The sequence below is a fragment of the Bicyclus anynana genome, chromosome 19, assembly GCF_947172395.1.
Source record: "Bicyclus anynana chromosome 19, ilBicAnyn1.1, whole genome shotgun sequence".
NCBI classification, from domain to species: domain Eukaryota; kingdom Metazoa; phylum Arthropoda; class Insecta; order Lepidoptera; family Nymphalidae; genus Bicyclus; species Bicyclus anynana.
This window is the reverse complement of record NC_069101.1, coordinates 14,854,626-14,869,893: the sequence shown is the minus strand read 5'-3', so window position 1 is coordinate 14,869,893 and position 15,268 is coordinate 14,854,626. Positions and strand designations below refer to the sequence as shown.

The 15,268-nt window shown below is 36.4% G+C and overlaps 3 protein-coding genes across 3 annotated transcripts; 1 reads left to right on the top strand and 2 right to left on the bottom strand.

Moving 5' to 3' along the window:
* Positions 1-288: 288 nt before the first annotated feature.
* Positions 289-7,055, bottom strand: LOC112044087 (nucleoside diphosphate kinase 6). Its single transcript, XM_024079824.2, has 3 exons — positions 6,724-7,055; positions 6,339-6,499; positions 289-5,746 (listed from the first exon to the last, which is right to left on the bottom strand). Exons 1-3 carry the CDS (start codon positions 6,930-6,932, stop codon positions 5,601-5,603), a joined length of 516 nt encoding a protein of 171 aa, XP_023935592.1. The 5' UTR covers positions 6,933-7,055; the 3' UTR covers positions 289-5,600.
* Positions 7,056-7,194: 139 nt separating this feature from the next.
* On the top strand, positions 7,195-11,498 carry LOC112044086 (U5 small nuclear ribonucleoprotein 40 kDa protein). Its single transcript, XM_024079823.2, has 6 exons — positions 7,195-7,420; positions 7,603-7,729; positions 8,565-8,768; positions 9,478-9,720; positions 10,229-10,407; positions 11,302-11,498. The coding sequence occupies exons 1-6, from the start codon at positions 7,304-7,306 to the stop codon at positions 11,479-11,481; spliced, it is 1,050 nt and encodes a 349-aa protein (XP_023935591.1). The 5' UTR covers positions 7,195-7,303; the 3' UTR covers positions 11,482-11,498.
* An 846-nt stretch (positions 11,499-12,344) lies between these two features.
* Positions 12,345-14,910, bottom strand: LOC112044085 (uncharacterized). Its single transcript, XM_024079822.2, has 2 exons — positions 14,458-14,910; positions 12,345-14,374 (listed from the first exon to the last, which is right to left on the bottom strand). Exons 1-2 carry the CDS (start codon positions 14,549-14,551, stop codon positions 13,566-13,568), a joined length of 903 nt encoding a protein of 300 aa, XP_023935590.1. The 5' UTR covers positions 14,552-14,910; the 3' UTR covers positions 12,345-13,565.
* Between the last annotated feature and the right edge of the window lie 358 nt (positions 14,911-15,268).

Here is a 15,268-nt window from a genome sequence, read left to right as displayed (position 1 = left end):
TAATGAGTAATTTGAACTTATCAAAATTCATCTGAGTTGAAGCTGTGTTCTGTCATGACAGGTCAAAAGGACAGTGTGCCTAGTGGGAATTTTCAATGTTTTCATACTGTGACTGTAAATGTAAACGCGAATTTATATGGAATTGAAACAGTTGTGCAGTATAGCCACTAGATGGCGCTGTTTCAATTCCTTAGAAATTACGTTTACGCGATCGTCACGGTATCTGCCACTAGGCACACAAATAATACAAATATGGAACTCCTTTACTCAAAATAAAAACTGCACTAAAATTATTAATAAAATAATTTATTTGACAAGCCTAAAACTATTATAAACAACAATACAATATCCTATTTTTTTAAACTAGGCAACAAAGTTTAACAATCGGCATATAAATAATTTCTCACAGTAGTTTGTACTTTGTACAAGACTGCTTTGGTAATGACCAACTGCTATCTTTACATATTAACTGACATAGTGATTTATTAACGCACAGCCCAAACCACTGGACATATCAGGCTCAAATTTGAAAGTTTACATTGACTTCCAAGCCCACCCTATACGTGTCCCCTGGGTGGTGCTAAACGAGCAACAACGCCGAGTCACAGGCGGCGGTAAATAACCTGTCCATTGGCTACTACGGGCCAAGAGGGATTAAATCCCCTCTAAAAGAGTAGTTCGCCGATTATCGGTTGGCTAGCAGGAGCCAGAACGTGGTTTGTTCGAAAAATCTGAGTGTAGTGCCTTGGGAAAGTACTATTAATATTTTCCCAACCCTTTTTATATTATGAAAATGTCCGAATATGAGAAATGCGATTTGCCATGCGACCCGGCCAGCGCCCGGCGCTCACAGGTACCCGGGCCTGTGAGTGAGAAATTAGCTACCGAAGACTATACAGGAGCGGAGAACCAGGCTCCTTTATTAGTAAATGCTACTGGTACTACTAAGAAGCTTATGCAGCAGGCTTTCCATCCAAGCCTTTTTGTTTCAAGACCTAGATCTTCATCCCTAGGGAATATCACCACAACAAATAAGTCCACAAATGCGCCACACCTGGTGACGCCAGAGAAAAATAGCTCATGTGGTGAAACACATGACAACCAATTGCCACCCTCTTGGCAAAGGTTACCGACAACAAGGAACCCAAAACGAAAAAAAGTTAATAGTCCACCAACCATACTAACCGAAGATGGAAAAATCAATACGTCCAACAGTTTTAGTGGACTGCCTATAGACTTGACTGATGAACCAATGATAGAACATCCAAAAAAGGTTATCAAACCTCCACCTATAGTTGTCTATGGAATAGATGATGTTTCCAAACTAACAGAATTGCTGATCAGTACTATACCGAGTGATAGCTACACCTACAAAGTAATTAATAGAAACCAACTTAGGATTGCTACACAAAGTACTGAGGTGTACAAAAACATTATTGAACTGATGCGTAAAAATGGACTCATAGGCCATACATTCACTCAAAAGCAGAATAAATGCTATAGAATAGTGGTTAAAAATCTACACCACACAACACCAGTGGAAGCAATTAAAGAAGCAATGGAGAAATCTGGTAACACAGTCAGAGGTGAAGTAATATGTGCGAGATCCAGAAAAAATAAGATGCCATTGAACATGTTTTTCGTGAACCTAGAACCTGCTCCTAACAACATCAAGGTAAAAGACATCGAATTCATATACAACACAAGAGTCAAGGATCCAAAGAAAACATATGACATCCCACAATGTACTAGATGTCAACAATATGGGCACACAAAAAATAATTGTATGCGTCCGTTTCGATGTGTTAAATGTGCACAAGGGCATCGAACCACAGACTGTCCTAAAAAAGACAGAAACTCTCCAGCTACTTGCACCCTATGTCTCGGAAATCACCCTGCAAATTATAAAGGTTGTCAGGTATACAAAGAAATACGAGCAAGAAAAATTATGGGAGCCAAAAAAGTAGACTCGAACCACAATCAAAATAAGAAAACAAGTACACACACTCAAAAGCCTCAAATGCCTTTTAACCTTGATGACTTTCCTCCACTGAACACCAGAAGTTCACTTTCTAAACAAGGTCCATCTAGTAAGAAAGAAAACACACAACAACAACAATCCCACATACCAGATCCTGAAAAAATTGGTTATTGGGATAAATCGAAACAGAGCACCCAAGCTCAGCCAACTAACTTGTTAGAACAAGTAATCTTAAAACAATCAGAGAAGATTGATATCCTCATCCAACAACTAGGTACCTTAATGGGACTCCTAACGACATTAATAGCCCAATGTAACCAGAGAAATCCTTAAAGATTGCTACATGGAATATAAATGGTCTATCACCAAACAAACATGAAGTAGAAATCTTTATCAACCTAAATAAAATAGACATTCTCTTACTGACTGAAACACATATGACTGATGAAAGAACAGTTAAATTAAAGGGATACAATATATATTTCACTAACCATCCAGATGGAACATCACATGCTGGAGCTGCAGTAGTAATTAGAGAAAATATAAAACAACATGTTCTTCGTAACTTTAAACATGAATTCCTACAGGCCTCCATAGTATCTATAGACGACTGGCAAGGAACCCTAAATGTTGCAGCCGTGTATTGTCCTCCCAAACATAAGATTTCTGAAGAAATGTATGTTGAGTTCTTTCAAACACTTGGTAGTAAATATATTGCAGGTGGTGACTGGAACGCCAAGAATACCTTATGGGGTTCAAGACTGGTCACTACTAGAGGACGAGAACTAAGAAAGGCAGTTGAAAGAAACCACCTCAATGTACTGTCAGGTGGCGAACCAACTCACTGGCCAAGTGATCGTACTAAAACTCCAGATCTTATTGACTTCTTTATCACTAAGGGAATGTCTGGTTTATACACAAAAATCAAAACTTGTCTAGATGGATCTTCTGATCACACTCCAGTCATATGTACCTTGAGCACTACAGTTATCCTGAAGGAACCACGCGAGACCCTTTATAATAAGAAAACAGACTGGGAAGCCTTCCGAGACTACATAGACGACAAGGTTAACTTACGAATTTCATTAAAAACAGCAAAAGAGATCGATGACGCAGTTTTATACGCTACTAACCTAATACAAGAGGCGGCGTGGTTGTCTACTCCATACCTAGAATCTACACCTCAGAGCCTGTATTACCCTGCAGAAATCCGGCAAAAAATAGCTGACAAGAGGAGCCTTAGGAGACGATGGCACGCAAGCAGGAGCAGTCATGATAAGCGGTTACTCAACAAGGCGAAAAAAGAAATTAAAGTTATGATGGATGAAAATGAAAATATGACCCTACAAGATCAACTACAGACACTTTCTCCTTATAAATCTAGAAGACTACTCTCTTTATAAAATGACCAAACCTCTCAAAAAGTCAACAGATTATGTGCCACCTCTTAAAAAATCTGATGGTAACTGGGCTAGAACCCCTACAGAAAAAGCCGAGCTATTTGCTCAATTCCTGCAGGAGGTATTTAAACCAAATGATCCCGATCCTTCAGAAACAGAAGATGAAATCAACAAAGTTACTGAGAGTGACCAGCAATTATCGATTCCAATGAGACCAGTTAACCCAAAAGAAATTCTTAAAGAAATAAACCAGCTAAAACTAAAGAAAGCACCCGGCTATGACCTCATCACAGCTGAAGTCTTAAAACAGTTGCCAAAAAAAGGAGTCATACTACTAACAGTATTGTTCAATGCAATATTGAGAACACAACATTTCCCGTCACTCTGGAAAGTCTCCATAATAAATATGATAGCCAAGCCAGGAAAGTCTCCTACAAATGTGTCTTCATACAGACCAATAAGTCTTCTCCCAGTACTATCAAAACTGTTTGAGAAACTATTCCTTAAACGATTAGAACCTGTCTTAGAAGACCAAAAAATATTACCAGATCACCAGTTTGGCTTCCGGGCCCATCATGGAACAACAGAGCAGATTCACAGAGTGGCACACACTATTCGTCAGACACTAGAACGAAAAGAATACTGTTCAGCTGCTTTTCTAGACATCCAACAGGCTTTTGATCGTGTTTGGCATAAAGGCCTTATATATAAAGTAAAACAGTGCATGCCAAACACAGCATATATGCTCATAAAATCGTATCTCTCCGAACGCATATTCCAAGTCAAATGTAATGACCAATTGTCTAATTTCTACAAAATCGAAGCTGGAGTACCACAGGGGTCGGTGCTGGGCCCCGTCCTATATACTATCTATACAGCTGACATGCCTTTGTCCCAAAATGTGATAACAGCGACTTATGCAGATGATACTGCTCTGCTCTCACGCAATGTAGATCCCAACATAGCTTCTCTAAATCTACAAGAACACCTAAATAAAACTTGTTCCTGGCTCAAAAAATGGAGAATCAAAGCTAGTGCAACCAAATCAAGCCACATAACATTTACGTTAAGAAGGGGAGATTGTCCTGCTGTGAAACTAGACGAGATTACCTTACCCCACCAAACAACCGTAAAATATTTAGGTGTACATCTGGATAGAAGATTGACTTGGAGAGATCACATTAAGGTGAAACGAGATCAGGCCAATATGAAATTTCGAGAACTGTATTGGTTGATTGGGAGAAAATCCACACTAAGCCTGGAAAACAAGCTGCTGATATATAAATGTGTTATAAAACCAGTATGGACTTACGGTATTCAACTCTGGGGCTCTGCTAGCCACTCAAACATTGAAATACTTCAGCGCTTCCAAAACAATGTATTGAATGTAATATGCAATGCACCATGGTTCGTCAAGACTGCAGAAACACACAGCCATCTTAACATTTCACCTGTTAAGGAGGAAATAGACAGGTCACTAGAGGCCTACAAACAGAGGCTTGAGCGCCATAAAAACAACCTGGCTGTCAAATTGTTAGACGTCAGCGACTGCAAATTCCGCCTGAAACGAACACGACTGGCCAACATAGTATAGTAGTATATACTCATTCCTGGAGGGACGCTACATCAGTGGATGTGCAGAGCCCGAATCGACATACTAAAAAGTCATTTGATCGGATTATGGTCTAGAGACTGATCTCCGATAGACCAACAAACAAACAAAAGCGGACGGGCGTTACAATATAAAATTCACGGGCGTCCGCTAGTCACAATATAAAGGTGGGCCAATTTGGATGATACCAACTTGATCCATCTATATCCAACATATCCAACTCAAACCATATCACAAAGTTATCCACTCCTACGGGTTGTTTAGTAAGGTTCATTACCACACAGGTAAATAGTTCCATGTAGTAGTATTAGTTCCCTGGCATTGGCTACAAAAATTCAGCCTTATAAGAGACAAAATCTATAAGGTCACACCAATACAAAATCAGCCATGTCCAACACCAATTAAATATTACTAAGTTTTTTGTAATTCTTTTAATAATGATTGTAGAAAAAGTATTGTATGCCACTGCACTTAATTAGCCAATGTAGCATGGCCCTCATTACATGACAGTGGCATATATAACTATTCTGACAACAGTTTCATGCATAATTATTTACAGTCAGTTAAAATTGTTAATATCTTTCGTTGTAAGCTAGAGGATTAGGGCCTATAATTTTTTAACATGTTGGAATAGATGATTGTTGAACATAATGGGACCTTTTCTATATCTAACCTCGTCGTTTGTGTGCCAGTTATAGAAGGAAAACTCTGGGAAAAAGAACTTTATCTCTCTCTCTGCTGATGATTGTGAATCTGTAAATAAAAAGAATATTTTTTAAAATACAAAATACTGTGTGTTTTATCCATAAAAACAAATCTAAAAGTGATTATTACCAGAGTATACCTAATAGTTTTTAAAACTATTTTATTTGATAGTTTTTGTTTAAGTTTGTTTATGCAACATTGTGGGTGTGACCCAAGCTGCTGCACCATGCCACTGCAGTCTGCACATAGCGCATGGCATGGAAAAAAAAACCAGTATGTATATAACTACTATCTAGCTGTAACTTGTTGTTCCACTTGTGTATGATATACTATTAAAGGCCTGTGACTTTGTCTACCCTTATACCTTCCCTATCAGGTTTCTCAAAATCTGTTCTTAGCAGAAATGTACTAACTAAACTACCTCCTTACCAAATGTCATCTTTGTACATCATGCGGTTTTCATTATTTTATGATACCTTTCACTTTTTAAATAGAAGATATTACAAATATAGCCTTTTCTTAGAAAAAAGTAGTAATTCTCAGTAACTTGATTGATTGTTGGATTGAATTTGTTAATCTCAAGATTAGCACATTCAAACAAACAGACTCCTCAGCTTTATAATAGTAGTATAGTTTATACCTGAACCATGAGCAACGTTCCTGGTGTCAGATATACCAAACATGCCTCGCAAACAGTGAGGCTCTTGAAATTGAGCTTTGTACACTTTGGTGGGGCCCAGCATGCGCCGCCACAGCTCCACTGCATGTACGTGCCCCATTATATGCAGGTCTATACTACCACTGAAAAAGTTAATTTAAAAGTCTGTATGTAACTTTATAGTAACTACTGTATTGTACCTACTTGTAGATTAGCACAGAAGAAACAATTTTATAAAATACATCAGCTATATCAATGTGGTGGTATATTTGGCGCTGTAGTGGACTTTATATTCTTAAACAATAAGCATTCGGTGGTGAGTTGCGTGCTTTTTAAATTAAAATGTATTAAAATTAATTATACTAACCTAGCCATAAATGTAACTAGGCGGTTGAAAAAGAACTTTTCTACGTGCTCCTTGTAAAAATTACCCGCTGCTTCAGTGTCCAAAATGATCCTTTTTGTTTTAATAACAACAAAGTTATTCTTGATAACATTTCTTATGTACGAAAGAGCGACGGGATTCTTGACTGCATGTGGCTTTATAATGGCCAGCGTTAGTTGTAATTTTGTCATCCTTAACGAGACATTAAGTTAAAATTATTTAAAATTCATAATAATTTTAAAAATTTTAGAAATTGCAAAAAGAATAATTTAAATTTGTTATGACAACATTTTTTTTAGAAATTACAGCAGCCTTGGGTTCTGAAATCCATATTATTTAAACCAAAGAGATTAGAGAAACAGCAATTTCTATACCATCGATAATTTTGGACTATTGGTTTTTCAATAGAATTTTGTCTATGTCACTGTCAAATTATAAAACCCAGAACTCCAGAACCAAAGTAGTGTACAATATAAAAAAATATAGAAAGTCAAAACAAACGTTTGTTTTCTTCGCCGATGTAAGAAAATAAGATTAATTTTAAGAAAAAGGTTGATGAATAATGCCCGAAATGGAGATTAAAAGAAGAGGAGAAGAATATTCAGTAGTACCAGCAAAGAAAACCCGCCATGAAGTATCAGTTATTGGAACAAGAGAAAAAGCTGTGGTAACCTCATCCGTAAGTCGACATTATAAGTATTTTCCTTTAATATAATGCTAGCTACATTTATATCGTTGAGAATTCACATTTACAATAAGCTATAAACATTTTAAGAAGTGAATACCAATCGGAACTCATTACAACTGTACTTCTGTTGTTTCTAGTACACAGTTAAATAATCTAGATCTTACATATTTCAGGTACCTAGAACATCAAATCTCTACGCTCCAATCATGTTGTTGGAGGGCCATCAGGGTGAGATATTCACAGCCAAGTTTCATCCTGAAGGCAAACATTTAGCATCAGCAGGCTTTGACAGGCAAATATGTAAGAAAATCATATAAATTAGTACTTTATATCCTATAATCCACGCCCCATGGTTTCACCTGCATAGTTTCCGTTCCCGTGAGAATATGCAGATCAAATATAGCTTAAGACGCTCACATATAACAGGCTACCTTGTTGTAAAAGAATTTTCAAAATTAGTTCAGTAAAACCAGAGATTACCTTTCCCTACAACATCAGAAACTTTAGCTCTTTGTAATATAAGTATAGATTAGTGGCTAATCACAACTTTACCATAGTGAATAGCTACTGTTTTCCTAGAACTTTTCGTCCATAGAACAAAGTTATATATGAATAATGAGAATAATGCTGTACAGGCTTAGCTTAATCTACTTTAAAAAAAAGTACATGAAAATTCTGGAAGTAGCTTTATGAGCAGCATGAGCTGACAGTTGTACAGGAAAGAATTAAAATATTTGGTTTTATCATATTTTGTGTTCTATTAAACTTCATTATAATCAGTCATTTTTAATGGATCACAATAGGATCATGTCTCTCTTCTTGAAGAAGTGTTTTGGAACTACTGATGCTGCTTCAATATTGATTGGCTTGGTAAAAATGTCAGAGATTATGACCATATTATAATCATAATTATTGGAACCAACGGATTAACATGCTTTTTAAGGCAAAAAGCTGGAAATACCACAAACTTCCCAACTCTGGCTTGCTTACTGAAAATTTCTTGGGAGAATAAAAGCTCAATATTTAATTAACCAACATGAAATTCATGCCTTTTGTATTCATGAGGTCCTCCTCATATTTCACCACCTAAGCTAACCAGATGTTTGGCCATGATTGTAATAATTTCATTTTCCAGTTTTATGGAATGTGTACGGGCAATGTGACAATGTCATGGTGATGAAGGGACACACGGGCGCAGTCATGGAGCTGTGCTTCTCCCCCGACGGCGCACACATGTACACGGGCGCGACGGATAACACAGTGGCCGTGTGGGACGTTCCCACCGGCCAGAGGATCAAGAAACTCAAAGGGCATGCTAACTTTGTCAACTCTGTCAATGGTAATTCAAGGTTTATAATACATTAGACCTTAAATGAAATATTATAGACTAGTGTACACCCACATCTTCGCCCATCTGAAATACAAGTTTTCACAAATCCTGTGGGAACCATGAATTTTCTCAGGATAAAAAGAATTTATCCTATATAGCTTATATGTTGCACAATACCTTCTCCTACCTTTACCAGTGAAAGAAAGAAATTTGTTCAGCCATCCTAGAGATTAGCCTAGACAAACAAACGGTCAATAATTTTAAAAAAGCTTGTTTGTGTATTAGGTTTGTGTAAAGGACTTGAGAGAACATAGTTATTTTCAGACAATTCAATGTTATTTTTGTATATTACTTGTATGTCATTATAAATGTCTCCAGTGGGGGATACTCATATCACTTACTAACATCCAACCTAAAACCCATCCCATAGTCTTTTTGACTGGTTGCATGATATATGTATAACATAGAACAAAAAAAAAAAAAATATGTTGGTTTAGTACTATCTGACACTTTCCCAGCGAGAAAAAAAAGAAGAAAAAAAAAGCACTATCTGACACTGTTTGTATATGTAAAGTGTACTTTGTGGTGTCAATATTCAATTTTATAACTCAATGCCAAAGGAAGTTCAAGTTCTGATGATTGTGTAGAAAACAGAACATGATTTAAGTTTAATCTTTCTACTAAATTGACAGTTTTATTCATGTTCTCCATTTTTCAGGAGCGAGACGAGGCCCAGAGTTAATAGTATCAGCTTCAGATGACAATACCATAAAACTATGGGATGCTAGGAAGAGGAACCCCATAGCATCATTTGACAGTGGCTACCCGGTCACATCAGTATTGTTTAATGACACAGCAGAGAAAATAATTTCCGGTGGCATAGACAATGTAATCAAAGTGTGGGACATTAGGAATAATCAAATATCTTATAAGATTAAAGGACATACAGACACTATAACTGGTAAGAAATCCTTGGGTTTCCATCCATTTTTTTTAAACTTTATTAATATTTAATGAATTAGGTTTAATTATAATATTGTTTGACTATTTTGCACTGTCTTATCATACCTAGTTCTTATTCCTGTTAGAATACTGATATACTTTTACAACACATTCATAAAAGTCGTGAACATATTTCATGAAGAGGACAAATATCAACTAGAAGCGGCACAATTGGAAATATTGCTATCTCTTTCATTGTGTTGTGATGATGATGATGTGAGATGGAACTGAGACAACTCTGCTACTATTTGTCAACATTTCTCTATTTCTATTCTATTAACGCTGGGCCTACTGGGAGTGATCACAGATTAATTGTAAAAAAAAAAAAACAAAATTCGCATGGAATTACTAGAGTAAAATATAACCTCCGTTACTCGCTGATAATGTAGCTTTCCATTTGTATGAAAGAATAAAGAATGGTTGCTGTGTCAGCTACTTATAGCATGTTTCTGTGTACTCATCCCCAGGCATGTCCCTCTCATACGACGGTTCATACTTGCTGTCCAACTCCATGGACAACACGCTGCGGATCTGGGACGTGCGGCCCTTCGCGCCGTCCGAGCGCTGCGTCAAGCTCATGTCGGGACACCAGCACAACTTTGAGAAGAACCTGTTGCGATGTGCTTGGTCCCCCGATGGCTCCAAGGTATTCACAATGGTTTATTTTAATTATGACATATCAAGTTTGTCTGTTTGAAGCATCGATCTCCTATTAAAAAGTGGATGCACAATCAACGACCAAAAAACGTCTCCACTCAATGAGTGTCAAACAGAACTTCTTGGCACCCAGTTCAAGTAGTCACATTTGCAAATTCAACCTTAAACTCAATCCTTAATGTTGAATTTGCTCTGAATTTGGGATTTTATTGAATATTGAACTATATTTAAATGCCTTTAGGTATAATTTTTTTACCAAAAATTCTAAAACTGTCAAAGTAAACCTGACCAGTTATAAAGTGAAATTTTCTACATGATTGTGCGTCCTTTTATTATAAGAGGTCAGTGATTTGCAGATTGTTGTTGGAAAAAAAATATGGTGATGTATACGTTTGCTGCTTTATTATCTTTTATTCTGAAGTTATTTATTTCCGTTTTGTCTGGGCTAGCTAGCAGTTGCATTGCAGTTAACACAACTGCAATGTATTAATGAGAGAATGACCTTAGTCATTCATCATTATCAACCCATATTCGGCTCACTGCTGAGCTCGAGTCTCATCTCAGAATGAAAGCGGAAATTCTCTGGTATGCAAGTTTCCTCACGATGTTTTTCCTTCACCGTTTGAAACACGTGATATTTAATTTTCTTAAAATGCACACAAATGAAAAGTTGGAGGTTTAGAGTACCGGATTTGAACCCGCATCCTCTGGAATCGGAGGCACAGGTCAATTCCACTGGTCTATCACAGCTCACAGAAAAAAGCTCATTTGTAACATCAGCACGCACTATAGCTTGGCAATGGTTTGGCTAAGTTCGTTGATGACACTCGCATGGTATGCGGGCGACGGGAGGGGAAGGAGTATAACGTGTGGTGGGCGGCAGGTGGCGGCGGGCTCGTCGGACCGCTTCCTGTACGTGTGGGACACGACGTCGCGGCGCGTGCTGTACAAGCTGCCGGGCCACCACGGCGCCGTCACCGACGTGCACTTCCACCGCAGCGAGCCCGTGCTGCTGTCCGCCTCCAGCGACAAGACCGTCTACCTGGGCGAGATCGACAATTAAACGCTTTATTAGATCAATGATGATTTTCATTTTAAACCCATCTGCATCGTTAATGATGCCCAAGGTCAGACCTTCCTCCTTATATGGTACGAGATCTGGCAAGGATTATGTACCCCTCAGACCATTTATTGTATAGGACCTGCCTCGCTAGACGTTACTTTTCTGTCAAAGTATATGATCAACGATCTAATGCGATTATAAAAACTGTCTCTATAGAATCGACGTTAAATAGTTGTAATCGTATTCGTCGGTTAAAGAGCTCCGTAAAAAAACCTTTTTGTGTAATTGAATTGTGTAAAAAACGGGCAAAAACTTCTAGTTTAGTATAAGATTATACCAAATCTAAGCTCGTGTTCCTCAGAAAATGACAGACAATTTTGTTCGTGAGTATGAGTGCGATACAGGTCCTTCTATAATTGGTCTGAGATGTACCCTCATCTGTTATTTATTTGTGATGAGAAATTAAAGACAGAAAACATTCACATTGACATAGTTATTGAAAAATGTGTCACTGAATATTGTCTATCAATTATTTCATATCATTAATAAATAACAGATGAGGGTATAGATATATTTCAAATGTCAGATCTTGGACCACTAGGATAAGTGATTTGAAGTTTCTGCTTCAATGATGGTCGGCGATCTTAGGGTCAGCATCAGTCATTATGCAGCCACTGCTACTTTGGGCTATACCATATTGGCTCCAAGAAGACAGCATAACATAAGACAGTTAAGTCGCTGGCATCCGATGCTCTATAAAATATCAATTTACATGATGCAATCCCACAGACAATACACTCATTTCTGCCTTCAGTCAATCTTTCAGTCTTCAGGTAGGTAGTAGGTATACAAATAAAAACCTATTATTACATTAAAAATCAATATTTTATTTACATTATACAATAAGTTAATAGAATTATTGGTCATCATGATCACATAGTATGTGCTTGTCATAATTTTTTATCATCTTCAATAGTTTTATCCAAATAATAAATAATAAATAAATAAATAAATATACTTAAACAATACACATCACTATCTAGCCCCAAAGTAAGCATACAGTATAGCTTGTGTTATGGGTGCTAAGATAGTTGATATTATAATATTAATATACAATTATATACTACATATAAATACTTATATAATGTATAAATACACACAGACACTGGAAAACACCCATGAACATCACACATATATTTTCCAGTTGTGGGAATCGAACCCACGGCCGTGGATGCAGAAAGCAGGGTCACTACCCACTGCGCCACGCGGCCGTCAAAAGATCCAAGATCCTTACTTGTTTAAATAATTATGATGCTATGAATTAATAAATGCATAGTTATTATGCTATAAATTGTAATTCTAAAACAAAGTTTGTTCTAGTTCATTAAAATCCTAATGAACAATGGGCTTGCTGACTAGGAAACTAGAGTGAATTATCAATTAACTTAATAGTTCAGTGGTAGAGGGGCTGGACTCATCACTGGGTTGGGGTTCACAAACTAACACATCATCTTTTCATCAGGGGAATGCAAATATTGGATATATTTAAAAAATATGGCAAATATTCTATGTTTAAAAAAAATCCTGTTTATTCACAAAATCAAATGAAATTTATTTGAAACAGTACAAAAGTAAGTCTGCCACTCTACCACCAATTTAGAAAACCAATGCTACAAACAAATGCCAACAAAAAACACAGCAGTTATTTCAGAAAATATAAATCTTACAATTTATAAAAATAATTTAGTTTGTCATAAAAGTAAAAAGCAGTATCCTTCCTGTGGATCCTTGCCATCGTTATATATCATATATGTATCCTTGAGTTACTTTTATATAGATATTTCATGTAATAACTGTCCATACGTGTTTCAGCAGTTTTAGAATAGTGAAAGAAAAGGAACTCCAAATACCTAATAGTTCAATAATAAAGCTGTTTCCAATAAAACCCCAAAAATCAGAGCAAACTGAGCATAGGACAGATCAAAGTGTTTTGTTTAAGGTTTGTATTTGCAAATTACTTGATGCTCATTTACTCGTAAATGAAACATTTATTTTATATACAAGACAGTATCTAAGCAAATAGTCTACATAGCACAAAGAGCCCTTGTTGGTGGTAACTCTGGTATAAAACCCAATTTGAAATGATCACTCTCAAACGCATCAATATCAGTTTGGGACAAATCCTCAATTTTACTGTAAATATCATCGTCATTTATTTGATTTTGTTCAAAAACATTTGTACTAAACACATTAGGTGCTGGTTGATTTGATATATGAAAAACATTTTTTGTACTATTAGATACAGAACTTGGCTGATGGCTTGCATTTGTATTGGAGTTAGGTTGTTGGCCAAATATGCTTTGTGTTGCCTGGGCAAACAATGATTTTGCACTTGCAGATTGGTTTTGTGATTGAAAAGCATTGTGTGGTGTGTTAGTTTGAAACACATTTGGGGATTGGTTATGCATTTGGAAATCGTTTGACATTTGATTATGTGTTTGGAATACATTTGAAGGTTGGTTATGTGTTTGGAATACATTTGAAGGTTGATTAAGTGTTTGGAATACATTTGAAGATTGGTTTTGAGTTTGGAATACATTTGAAGATCGGTTTTGGGTTTGGAATACATTGGTATTTTGTTCATTCACATTCTGGTTAGCTTGTGCGAAGAGTGACCTGGCTTGGTTCTGATTGCTGGAGGGTTGGGGGCCTAGTCTGTCAAACACAGAGGGTCTCGTGGGTTGACTCTCGGCGAATGTGTGACTCGATGCGTTTTCAAAACTTGATACACTTTGTACGGCACTACGAAATAATGACGATGCTGAACTGCTTTGACCTGAAGATACAGTACTAGCCACAGGGTGACTACTTTTAGTTGTCTCGTATTGTGGTGCTGAAATAAAACAAAAAATAATAATAATGAGTTTCAACATGCTGTTCACTTTGAATAATTAAGTAATTTCAATAAAATTTTACCCCGATAAGAATATTTTGAATCATATGTATGGTCGAATCTGCAACTGTTGCCATAGTAGCAATTGCCTCGTTGAAAGAATTTACATACTACCATTATAAATGTGATTAAAATTAAAAACTTGAAGTTTAAATTCTTTGGTGAACACAAACACTCAACAACAGCAAAGAGTAAAAATTAAAATGTAAATTAAGCTAATTCAACAGTCAACATTATTCAAAATCGAATCGAAATCGAAATGAAATTATCAATATGTCACAGTGACATTGACAGCTTACAACATTTTTTTTTCCACCATAAAAAACAATTCCACGAAGAAAATAATATAGAATGCTAATAATTGATCACAGCTACGTGAAATATTTATTGTATTATTGATTATAATCCTACATCTACATATTTAAGGTTTGAATACTGATTCTGTTTTTTGCTACTGTTACTGAATAGTCCACTAAAAGTACATGAACCCTATACCCGCTCGTGACAGTCATACGCACCAGTGCTGCCAGTTGGGTCTTGTGAGAAGTTACCCGAAATATTAAAAAAGTAACCTTTTTGTGTAAAAAGTAACCTTTTCACTAACTACTCTTGCTTTTTGCGTTCCACAGCATAGCTAAACCACCATTTCAGCCTCTGGGGGCTAAAGTAATTTTGTTTTTTTGTTTATTAACTGTCTTACGAATATTAGCCAAGTATTACTATAAACTGAAGGAGATTTTACTCGTAAATAAAATCATCTTAAGTAAGGCCCTGATTGTTTTTCCTCATGTTATAAGAAAAATACAAATAAAGAGCAAGAATTTAAAAAAAATT